Source organism: Chinchilla lanigera, unplaced genomic scaffold (genome assembly GCF_000276665.1).
Source record: "Chinchilla lanigera isolate Chin_1 unplaced genomic scaffold, ChiLan1.0 scaffold00023, whole genome shotgun sequence".
Classification (NCBI taxonomy): Eukaryota; Metazoa; Chordata; class Mammalia; order Rodentia; family Chinchillidae; genus Chinchilla; species Chinchilla lanigera.
This window is the reverse complement of record NW_004955424.1, coordinates 22704864-22716380: the sequence shown is the minus strand read 5'-3', so window position 1 is coordinate 22716380 and position 11517 is coordinate 22704864. Positions and strand designations below refer to the sequence as shown.

The 11517-nt window shown below is 45.2% G+C and overlaps 1 protein-coding gene across 3 annotated transcripts; it reads left to right on the top strand.

Moving 5' to 3' along the window:
• Positions 1-4202: 4202 nt before the first annotated feature.
• On the top strand, positions 4203-6705 carry LOC102024590 (chromosome unknown open reading frame, human C2orf74). Of its 3 annotated transcripts, XR_001234161.1 has the most exons (5): positions 4203-4558; positions 4652-4838; positions 5059-5159; positions 5271-5445; positions 6288-6705. XR_001234161.1 is itself a non-coding variant. In XM_013514609.1 (4 exons), the coding sequence occupies exons 1-4, from the start codon at positions 4313-4315 to the stop codon at positions 6480-6482; spliced, it is 639 nt and encodes a 212-aa protein (XP_013370063.1). In that variant the 5' UTR covers positions 4208-4312; the 3' UTR covers positions 6483-6705. The 3 variants fall into 3 exon arrangements, 2 of the variants coding, with proteins under 2 accessions (XP_013370063.1, XP_013370064.1); XM_013514609.1 differs by lacking the exon at positions 4652-4838 and having other exon boundaries at positions 4208-4461; positions 5059-5178; XM_013514610.1 differs by lacking the exon at positions 4203-4558 and having other exon boundaries at positions 4709-4838; positions 5059-5178.
• The last annotated feature ends 4812 nt before the right edge of the window (positions 6706-11517 follow it).

Genomic DNA, 11517 nt, shown 5'->3' with positions numbered 1-11517 from the left:
AGTCTTTCCCTGTCAGATGTAGCTCAGGGACAGAGCTCTTGCTTAGCATGCCCGAGACCCTATCTCAAAAAGACCAAAAAAAAAAAAAAAAAAAAAAAAAGACAGGTGCAAGTTTTAGCATCAGCGAGAAGAATTTCTTTGAGGAGGAATTAGACGAGGAAAATGTGATTTTAACCCTGGTCCCAGGTGCAGAGGAACCCGAACTCCTAATGGAACCAAGTGTTTCATCGCTTGCAGATTGTGAACACGCAGTTCACCTTCCACAAACGAATGAACAGTGCAAAGCTTTCCCAAAACCTAATCATAAAACACCCCACCCCTGCTGACCCTTCTTGCCTTTGGTTAATAAGGTGTCTTGGCACACTCTCTGGAACTGGTGCCAGCAATTTGAGCAACGATGGCCAGGACACAGGCATACTCGAGGCTCCAGAAGCGTGCCTGCCCTGAACAACAGTGTGATATTCCTAAAACGTCAGAGGTGGCCAAATTCCAGCCAAGTTCCAGGAAATGCAAGGTGATTGTTGTAGTCAGGGTTTACAAGAGAAAAGATTTAATATAGGACACATAATCTATAGGATTATTTTATAGTATTCACTCAACGAGTCAAATACAAAAGAGTGTGGGAGACCTGTCCACACACTAGAGACCCAGAGAATCCAGCTGAGGGCCTGGATCCCGCAGCAATGTCCTGCACGATTCCAGCGGGAGGCTTAGAGCCCATGACAATGTCTCAGGCAAGTCTATTTTTTTTTTTTTTTCTTTTTGAGATAGGGTCTCGATATGCAGATCAGGCTGGCCTTGAGCTCACAATGATCCTGAACTCACAACGATCCTCCTGCCTCAGCCTCCCGAGTGCTGGGATTATAGGCATGCGCCACCATGCCTGGCTTCTCATGCAAGTCTGTTTCATGGATCTGCACTGGGAAGGCCCAAAGGTCAGTGGTGGAAGCTAGAAAGTCTGCACCAGCGGGATGAACGATCTGTGTCAGCAGGTGAGGGATCTGCCCTGGACCCAGGAAGCAACACTCAAGGTAAGGACCAGAGATCCCCTGAAGAGAATAGGAGCCATCTTCAGGTACAGCAAGGCCCCCAGCTCCTCCAACAATGAGAACAGCCAAGCTCTAATCAGGAAAGCCAGAGCGACAAGCTCCTCCAGGAGAATCCACAGCGCACCATCTTCCCCTCCAGTTCTGCTTTTATGCTGTTGGCAACGATCCTCAGGTGGGCCTTCCACACCCAGCACCACGCTGACTCAGTTCAGCGGGGTGTTACAAGTTGAGTGCTAGTTAATCCACCTCAGTGACCAAGAAAAAAAGGCTTCTGAAAAGTTACTATGCGTGACAAGGAGGAGGAGACTAATACAGTTGTAGTGGTAGCTTCAGCACAGGAGTCTGTCCTGGCATCTTGGCCAAGAGTAGCTGCAAGAGTCCTTCGGCCCAATGTTGGTCCATCTGCGTCCCATCCCTGGCTCTGCAGAGGTCTTCTTGCTAGAGCCTTGCAAGCCTCCGGCATCAGGAGCCGTCCACAACCAGCTTCCGTCCGCAGGTGGAGCAGGCTCAGCCCACCTGCCACCGCGAGCAGGCCACGCCTGGGCCCCTGAAGCTCCGAGAGGATGATTTCCCTACCCCAGGACTAGAAGATAGTATGTTATGCCCTGAATATGTTCACAGGAATAAGAAGATGATGAAAACATTAATCATGAGAGGAAGAAAGAAACAGCTTGTAGGAAATGCAACCGTAATCAGCATTAAAATATCATCTTGATCTGAAGGCAATCGAGAAGCAAACCAAGAAAAGCTTTCTGCCTTTCCACTGCTGTCCAAAAAAACAGGACATAAACATACTAATGTCTCTTTCCCCCTCTCTCCCAGGACACATGATAGGGCCCCTGCAGAAAACTAATGTGCATCTGCACAGCTGCTGTGCTGCGTGTGCCCTGACGGTCCTCAGCACCCCTCAGTGCCCTGGGTCAGGTTTACTAAGTACTTGCCTAGAGAGAAATAATAATTTGGTTTTGGTTTTCTTTTTTTTTTTTCTTTTAATTGACAGACCCTCTCTCAAAATTAGTGCTTTCTGAGTTTAAGCTCCAATACTAGGGGAAAAAAGGAAAAAAAAGACACTTTTCAAAAATGTTTTTATTGGGCTGGGCGTGGTGGTGCATGCCAGTAACCCCAGCACTCAGGAGGCTGAGGCAGGAGGATCATTTTGAGTTGGAGACCACCCTGGGCTATAAAGCAAGCTCAAGGGCAGCCTGGACTGCATAGCGAGACCCTGTCTCAAGAAGACAAAAAGAAAAAAAAGTGTTTTTACTAACTGCCAGAATCCATTAGGTCAAAATCAATAGAATTTTTTTTTTTTTTTGAGACAAAGTCTTGTGGGGCATATGGTACATGTCTATAATCTCAGGACTTGGACGGCTGAGGCAGGAAGATAGCCACAAGTTCAAGACCAGTCTGGACTACATAGTAAGACCTTGTCTCTTTTTTACTGTTCGTTTTGTTTCTGAGACACGGTTCCTCAACCTCCTAAGTGCTGGGATTAGAAGTGTGCACCACTATTTCTAGTATAATTAACAGATTTTTAAAATCAGTTTCAGGTCTACAGAAAAGTTGAGCAGAAAGATTGTAAGTTCAAGCTCAGCCTGGGCAATGTAGCAACCCACCATCACCCTTTCTCAAAATAAAATGGGGGGTGTACTCCCTTCGGCAGCACACGTATAAAATCGGAATGATACAGAGGTTAGTGTGGCCCCTGTACAAGGGTGACATGGAAATTCGTGAAACATTCCAAGTTAATGTTTAACTGTGTGATCAATCTTTCATACCTATATCCGGTAATCTGAGTAACCATTCTGATGATCACAATAATACAACAAACACTGTTGATTTCCTATCAATTTGTTTTGAAATTCTGTATCATTTTTATAGTTTTTGTGTTGTTTTGTTTTTGTTCTTTTCTCTTTAAAATAAAAGGGGCTAGAGATGTAGCTCAGTGCAAAGGCCCTGAGGTCAATCCCCAGTACTGAAAAACTATATATGTATACATAGAGAATATATATACAGAATATATATATATATCAGCATATGGAATATATATATGCTGATTCTATATAGAGTGTGGGAAATACCTATCAGTCTGTGGGTTGCCTTTTCACGTTCTTTCTATTTTTTAATTGAAAAAGAATACTCTTGCCAGGCATAGTGGCACACACCTGTAATCCCAGCACTCAGGAGGCTGAGGCAGGAAGATTGTTGTGAGTTCATGGCCAGCCTGAGCTACAAACTGAGCTCAAGGCCAGCCCGAACTGCATAGCAAGACCATCTCAAAAAGAAAAAAAAAAAAAAAAAAAAAAAAAAAAAAAAAAAAAAAAAAAAACAAAACTCTCATAAAATTATTCTTATGTTTTAAACTTATTTAAAATATGTGGAGGAAGGCTTTTGTGTGTTTTTGTTTTGAGACAAGGTCTCACTGTATCCCAGGCTGGCTGAGAATTTGCGGCAATCTTTCTGCCTCAGCCTCCTGGAGTGCTGGGATTACAGGCATGCGCCACCATGCCCAGCTTTTGGTTTTTGTTTCGTCACTCTTTTTTATTGGTTATACAGGTGAACGGGCTTCATTTTGGCAGATTTGCACATGCACACAAGATACTTTATCACCCTTCCCGTCACCCCCTTCCCCACCTCCCCCCAGGCTCACATTTGGGGTGTGAGGTTCAGTGTGTAAAATCACCTGAGTGCCACCTTCTCCCTCACTGCTGTGAGCATCACCAGCTCTTACTTGAAGGTAGGTCGGGGCCAGGATTCATCTTTGGTTTGATCATCTCGTTCAACTCCTGCTTCCTCATGCCTTCCGAGCTGCCAGTTTCTTTGGGTGTCCAGGAAGTAGGTCCAGAGATGTGAATCAGAAGAATATGGGCTCTCAGCTGGGACGTAATGTTAGTAGAGCTGATTATAACATCGGGCTACCGAAAAGGTCACTTTTTCTTTTTGTTTTTGGTCTTTTTGAGACAGGGTCTCGCTATGCAGTTTGGGCTGGCCTTGAGCTCAGTTTGTAGCCCAGGCTGATCTTGAACTCACAATGATCCTCCTGCCTCAGCTTCCCGAGTGCTGGGATTACAGGCATGCGCCGCCACACCAGGCTCAGAGAAGGATGTTATAAGAAGGACTCCTTGTTCAGATCTGTTAAAGAAGCAAGAAAGAGACAGACTCAGATAGGAAAGGAAGGATGCTGCCCAAAAGTAGAAAGAAAATCCTTCTCCAAAACATGGTGGAGACACTGGCCTCCACTCTGGACCTTTCAGTAGGCAGAATGGATGCACAGCAGCCAGGGGAGCAATGCGTGGTCTCCTTGCCTCCCGGGAATGGTCTCAGAGTTCCAGACCTCTGTGATGTCACTGGAGAGAGGGAAGTGGGCTCCCGCTGCTCCCACCCCCTTCTCCTCTGGATTTCTGCCGCTTTTGAGGTGAGGGGAGGTGACCTGAGCGACCACCGAGGCCCAGCTCTGTCTCCCCTCCGGCCACCTCAGCCCCCACCGCATGCATGGAGAGAAGTTAGTGGGTGTGAGTTGCCTCCACGGAAACGCGCAGAGTGTCTATGGAGCTCACCGGAGCAGCACGACGGCCATGAAAGCAGCCTTTTATTCTTGTTTCTAGAAAGCGCACAGAAGTGAACTAGCTTCCAACGGAGCTGGAAACGACGGCCTGCACAGTCTCCGAGGAGGGACATGTCCTTAGAAGCCAACCCTCCGGGCCTGGAAACCACCACAGTCACTTTCTTCGTCCTCCTCCTAATCTGCTTCATTTTCATCTTCCTTTTATTGGTGTTTTTTTTATATAAATGGTATAAATCCAGTTGCTAAATTAGAATCACATTTCAGGTCACACTAGCAAATGTATCTAGAAATAATTTAAAACAGAGCAAGTAACACAGCAGCTAAATACCTTTTCCATGCCAGGGTTTTGAAAATGCTAATTTCCTGTTCAGAAGTGAAATCCCCCCAGCACACCTTAGAATCACGGCCACGCTGCCCATTCTGAAATGTTTGCGTGCTTGTTTTCAGTTTCCAAGACAAAAAAGACGACTGGGCAGAAAGAAGTCCTTGCACAGATGCTAATGGAGATGAAGACTGCTCACCTTCGCCTGAGGAAGAGGAGATGAACGGTGCGGGAGACCAGGAAAAGTGTGTACCTGAGGGGCGGTGGGACGCACTGTTGTGTGATGACGCTGATGATTGTGCCTGGACTTTTAAACTTCTGCTGATTGATTTTCCAGGACCCCAGTGCCAATCGTGGACTCCAGTGCACCCGTGAGGCCTGGCATTCTCGTCCAGAGACAGAACAGGGAAGCGGTAACACCCTTAGGAAACAGAAAGGAGGAGGAGGCAGAGGAAGAGGACAAAATGAAAGACAGGCAAAAGCCTGCGGGTGCCGGAGGAATGAATGAAAAGGTGAGGTGCTCTTCCACTTTCAACAGGCAGATAATAATTTATGTGTGATGGTGAAGCAGGAAAATTACTCCGCTGGGGGTGGCGTCTTCTGTAAAGTGAGTTTGATCCAGGGGTGAGTCCAGGGCCAGTCATGTAAGCCATTTTCCTAAGCCTTAGGGTATTAAACCAGCTACACACGCCAAGCCGGGACGGGCCTCATTCTCCCCTCCTACATTTGTGGTTTTCTTAATAATTTCCCTCGGCTTTGTTTCTCACCAACTCCTGAGAGCCAAACGTCTCGGATGAAAAAATAAAACAGACTTTTTTCACTCCTCATTGAGGCCAAGCTCAGGCCATCCCCCATGTCCGTACTCTGACACTTCTGCCCCAGCACCACACAAACACTGCCAGGACCCTCACGAGCTCGCCCGCAAGGCCCCGAACAACAGCAGGCACGGGCCCTCCCCGTATGGCCAGGCCCCGCCCAAGACAAGCAGTGGTCCACATGGCTCTTGGCTTTGACTCCTTTACAGAGACTGACACGTGCCATCCAATAATATTTGACTGTGTCAGTGTAGGCTCTTACAGCCGTAGAAATATTTCAGTGTGGGCCGGGGATGTAGCTCAGCAGCACAGCACCCGCCTGGCAAGGGCAAGGTCCTGAGTTTGATTCCCGGTACCAAAAAAAAAAAAGAAAAATATTTAAATGTGATGCTGATGGATCCCTGTTGCTTCACTATATCAGTTAGAAATACAGTACTTTTTTGTTTCTTGTTCATAATGTACATAGAATCATATTTTGAAAAGCAGAGCTTGTTATGTTCATAAGTTGATCACTTACACTGTATCCCAATATCTTACAGGGTAAAAATTTGCAGGAAACTTCAGTCAGCGAAAGCCAAAAAAGACCTTTAAAAGGAGTGACATTTTCTAAGGAGGTAATTGTTGTGGATCTTGGGGATGAACACCCTGCACCTCAAAGATACGCTCGAAAACATAAAGAGAGAAAAAGAAGCCAAAAGAAGAATAAGACAAAAGAAAATGTAACCGTTGAGTAACAGTGGAAGGACAGGATACCAAGTCATGTTGAAACAGCAAAATACAGTAACAGAAATGCAGGTGCTTTGGACAGAAGCAAGTGTACCGCATGCAGAGCTTTATAAGTGAAATACTTAGCGCTTGAATATAGTTTTTAAAAACTGAAATCTGAGTTCAATGAATTGTAATACTTTGCCTACTCACTGTCCAAACATGTAAATAAAGTTTTTTTATTTTAGTGCAGATATCTGTTAGGTAAACTATATGCAAGGGGCAATTCCCCCCACAAGGGGCACGTTTAAGACAGTATAAAACAAGAAATAAAACGAACTATATAATGACATAGCATAAAAACTTCAACCATATCACTGTTAATAGAAAAGACATCTACAAGGTAATATAACACACAGTCACAGCAAATACTAACATACAGCAAATATCTACTAAATGCAACAACTATACCACAATTAACAATAAAAAAGAATTCATCAGTAACAGCAACCAAGTCAACTAAATAGCTAGAAATTAATAAGGGTTAGTAGTAGTAATAAAGAAAACGGAGGTACTGGGAAAAGGAGAAAAACGAAAGTAAAATTTGAAAAAGATGAGGACAAGGAGGGAAAAAGTGAGCTAATGAGTAAAAGAAAGCTAACAGAATTAGGTAAAAGTAACAGAAAAACAAAAACAAGAAGTGGGCACGATGGTGCACACTGGTGATCTCAGCACTGGAGAGGCTGAGAAGGCGGCTTGCTGTGAGTGCAAGGCCAGCTTGAACCATAATACCCTGTCTAGAAAAAAAAAAAAAAATCCAAAGAAACGGGAAAATAAAAATCTCAAAAATCAAACAAAGCCCAAAATTCCCTCCCTGGCTAGGGATATAGCTCAGAGGCACAAGCACCTGCCTGGCAAGTAAAAGGTCCTGAGTTCAGTTCTTGCTACCAAAAAATAAATAAAAAAAATAAAAAATAAAAAAATCCTTCTCCATGTTTGAGTGAGTGGTTTCTTTTCAGTGTCTATTGAATTAGAATCTACCAGATATGAGTTTTATTTCCATGCCCACTTTTCTGGGTGACTGCTGGGTCCTGCCCAGCCTTTCCCACTGGGTGAGGGTCAGTTAATAGTGTGGGGTCCGCCTTAGGGCTATATCCACTCCAGAGGCTTTTAGAGTTTGTGCCTTTCTATGCCCCCCAAGTCATTGCTATCTCCACCTAGCCTTACAGACTGTGAGCTTGTGAGATGCCCCCTTGCTCCAGAAGCCTCTATCCATACACCCCAGGATGTGGCAAACACCCAAGCTAAAGTGTATTCCTGATCTCAGATGAAGAAACTGAACGGACCCTTGAGCTCTGCAGTGGAAGTAGGTAGCATGGGAACCAAGCAATCTGCCAGGACTTTCAGATCCAGCCTCCTTTGAAACCACATGTGATCAGCCTGGTTTCTCACCACAAAGGGCAGGGCCATTGTGTCCTTCCCAAGCTAAGTTCTTGCTGCTGAAACCTAACCAGGGATCTGTGACTAGCTGGCCCCTCTCCACAACTGACTCTTTTTTCTTTTTCTTTTTGAGACAGGGTTTTGCTATGCAGTTCAGGCTGGGCTTGAACTCATTATGTAGCCCAGGCTGGCCGTGCACTCACAGCAATCCTCTTGCCTCAGCCTCCTGGGTGCTGGGATTCCAGGCATGCACCACCACGCCCAGCCCTACATCTGACACTTGTGACCATTTCTGTCTTGGTTACTTTTGTTGCTGAGACAAAATACCCAACACCCAAAATTAAGGAAGGAAAGGTTTATTTAGCTTACAATTTGTGGAGGTTTCAGTCCATAATCAGCTGGCTCCAAGGAGGGTGGCCGGGTACAGAGGCAACAGTTCAAGGCTGCAGAAGACAGCAAAAGCAGCAAGAGCAAAAGAGAGGGGAGCAAGCCTCTTTTCCTTCCTTATATTATAAGCAGGCTACCCCGCTTCTCCCCGACAGGTGTAGCACTCACACCATCTGGGTGCCCTCCTCTTGCACAGGATGAAGATGTTTACAAAGTTAGGACCCTGGCCCCCTGCTGAATTGCTTCATTGAATTTCTAAACTTCTCAAGTTGACACAATGTAGCAACCATTACAGTTCGCCCCTTGTCAACTTGGCAACCAGACACATTTCTTTAAACTGGTTTCCAGATACAAAGACATGCTTATTCTTATCATTTCACAACTTGAACTTCATAACACAAGTTTAACAATCCTTAAGAGCCAGTATTAAGTCTATCAACATTATATTACATTAGAACTGTAACATTCTGCCCCTGGCCCCCCAAAGACTCATGTACATCCCTTTATGCAAAAAGGATTTACTCCATCTGCAAGAGTTGCCAAAGTCCTAACAGTTTCAGCATTGCTGAAAAGTCCAAGTCCCAAGACTCCTCCAAGATATAAAGCACACTCTTAGCTGCAAGCCCCTGTACAAATGAAAAGCTAAACACTTACAACATTCAGTGGCACAAGAGAAACATTTTCATTCCAAAAGTTATAAACCAGAATACAAAGGAATGGGACCAAAGCAAGTCCAAAATTTAGCAAGGCAAACATTAAGTCATGTAGTTCCATGTGCACCACCTGAGGCAATCTGTGGCAAGTTGTGAGTCAGAAGGGCTAGTGTATTTCCATGCCTATGGCACTTCTAGTGGTTACAGCTCCCACGGCTTCTTTCTTGGGTTGGCTTTGATCCTTTCTTGTGGGTTTCCTTATATGATCCATGTTCCTGGCTTTTCCAAACTTCTGGGGTCTCCAGTGAACATTTGGCTTCACACTCAGCTTCACACACTGCCCTCTCAGAGGCACACTGCCTGGTCTCTCAGGCATAAAATCAGGGTGCAAGCCTTCTTAACCCCGTAACTCTTGCATTCTGCATGTACCTAAAAGCAGCACCACCTTGGATGATGCTAAGTTCTGCTGTCAGCTGGAGCAGTAGTCAGGCTTTCCTCTCTCTGGGCCGTAGGAGATGAATGCCTGGATCACTGGACACTCTGAATTCAATTCTGAGGAACAAATTTTCTATGCTGCCACCATTCTGAAACGATGTGGCCACCACCATTCTGGAACTCTGTGGCTTTCTCCTGAAAGCAAAGTCTTTCATTTTTGCAGTTTTGAGGCTGCAAAGGTGGAGACTTGCTGCTTCTTGTGATGCCCCCAGGTCATCTTTTCTATTCTCCTGTTCCTTCTCAGCAATGGAGATCTCCTCAGCTCTATCTTTGTAGTCCATTGCTTTACTGGAGCTTCCTTTCTGGCCAAACTCACATTTTTAAAATCATCATGCTGGGCTCTTTGCTCTTGGTTCACAACATAAACCTGGCTAAAAGCCCCCAACAATAGGAATGCCACCACCTCAACATTTTTCTGCCTTGAAATTTCTTCTGCCAGATTAATTAGTCCACTGTCCTTAACCTCAGTCTCAGGCAAAGTCTCTGTCCAGGAGCAAAATGCAGACAAACTTTCTGCCAAGCCATAACATACATCATCTGGAGTCCAACAACCAATGCAGTCCTTCTTCCCAGCAGAAACCTCCTAAACCTGGTCTTTACCAGCAGGATTTCTATCAGCCTTCTGGTCTTCTGAGCTCTGATCAGATCTCCCATATGGAACAGCCTACGGCATTCCAGCATTACTTTTTCAGGAGACATCTCCAAACCTTTCCAAACACTTTCCACAAACCATTGCCAACAGCTCTTGAACCACATGGTTAGGTAAAGTCACAGCAATGACCCCATTCCTGGTACCAAATTATGTCTTGGTTACTTTTCTCTACCTTATATTGTAAGAAGGCTATACCCCCTAGGGCAGGTATAGCACTCACACTGTCTCTGTGCTCTGTTGCACAGGATAAGGATGTTTACAAAATGAGGACCCTGGTCCCCTGCTGAGTTGCTTCATTAAATTTTGAAACTTCTCAAATTGACACAATGTATCAACCATTACAATCTTCCACCCAGACAGGATAATAGAGTGTCCCCAGAAATCCTGAAGTATAGCTGTTCTCTGACTTCTGATTCCCAGAGTAGCTCAGTCTTAAAACAATTATCCCCTCCCAAGAATGGTGCCTGCTCAATCACTCCCAAATATGGTGTGTACAGCACTGGATTTCTTCTCCAACTCTAGCCTGCCATCTGGAGTCATTTTTAGGGTAAAACCTCGTGTTGCTTTTGCAGCTTACAGTAAGCGTGAACTTTTCCTGGATCTGGCGCTGCCCATCAGTTGCTTCTTCCTGGTGCTGCCGGCCCTCTCAGGGGTTAGCTTGTCCCTGGAGAGCCAGACCCTCCCCCAGGAGCTGGGTCAGTGTCCAGACTTTCTTCTTCTCTCTGTATTGTCTTCCATTTCTCCAGTTTCTCTGTGATTCCTAGTTTTCCTGTCAGCTCTTCCTTGGTTCCAAGTGCTCTTTTTACCTCCGCACTAAGTTGCTGTTTTCCAGATGTCTTGATTCTAGGGCCTGGAGAGGCGGTGTTCAAATAGTAAATATTTAAAGTGAGCAGGCAAAAATTTTTGGTCTGTAGGGGCAGCAACTGATGGGAAGGCAAATACAGTAAGTAGCGAATAAAGGTTGGTTTGTAAAACTGGTAAACAAGCTAGTCATTTCTTTACCTCTCACGTAAAACAGGCGTCTGTGGCAAGAATAGAAGACACATAACTTAGGGCCTTGGGCTTGTACCAACCATTCTCAGTACTTGGCTTTCCCATCAGGGTCCACCATGGCCTTTCCAGTCCCAGGCACACATCCACATTCTACAAAGCAGGAAGCAGAAAGGGCAGGGAAAAGCATGTTCTGCACTTGCAAGGCTTATCCCAGCACCTCTACCTAGGTCTATGGCCACAACCCGTCACATGGCAGCACGTGGTGGTAAAGTTCCTCTGCAGCCATTTCCACCTGCTAAGAGTCCATAGTTGTCTTGAGTGGTTAACCTTTGTTTTCCTGGGTGGAAGAGCATCTGGATACCTTTTATCTTTGTAAATCTATGTCCTACTTTTAGGAAAATGGGGGGCAAAGAACTTTCCTGCATTTACTGCTTTTCGTCTTCA

Coding starts and splice junctions, on each gene's coding strand:
- LOC102024590 (XM_013514609.1), top strand. CDS start 4,313: ATGCACAGCAGCCAGGGGAGCAATGCGTGGTCTCCTTGCCTCCCGGGA. Junction 5,179..5,270: donor GGTGCGGGAGACCAGGAAAA/GTGTGTACCTGA, acceptor TTGATTTTCCAG/GACCCCAGTGCCAATCGTGG. Junction 5,446..6,287: donor CCGGAGGAATGAATGAAAAG/GTGAGGTGCTCT, acceptor AATATCTTACAG/GGTAAAAATTTGCAGGAAAC.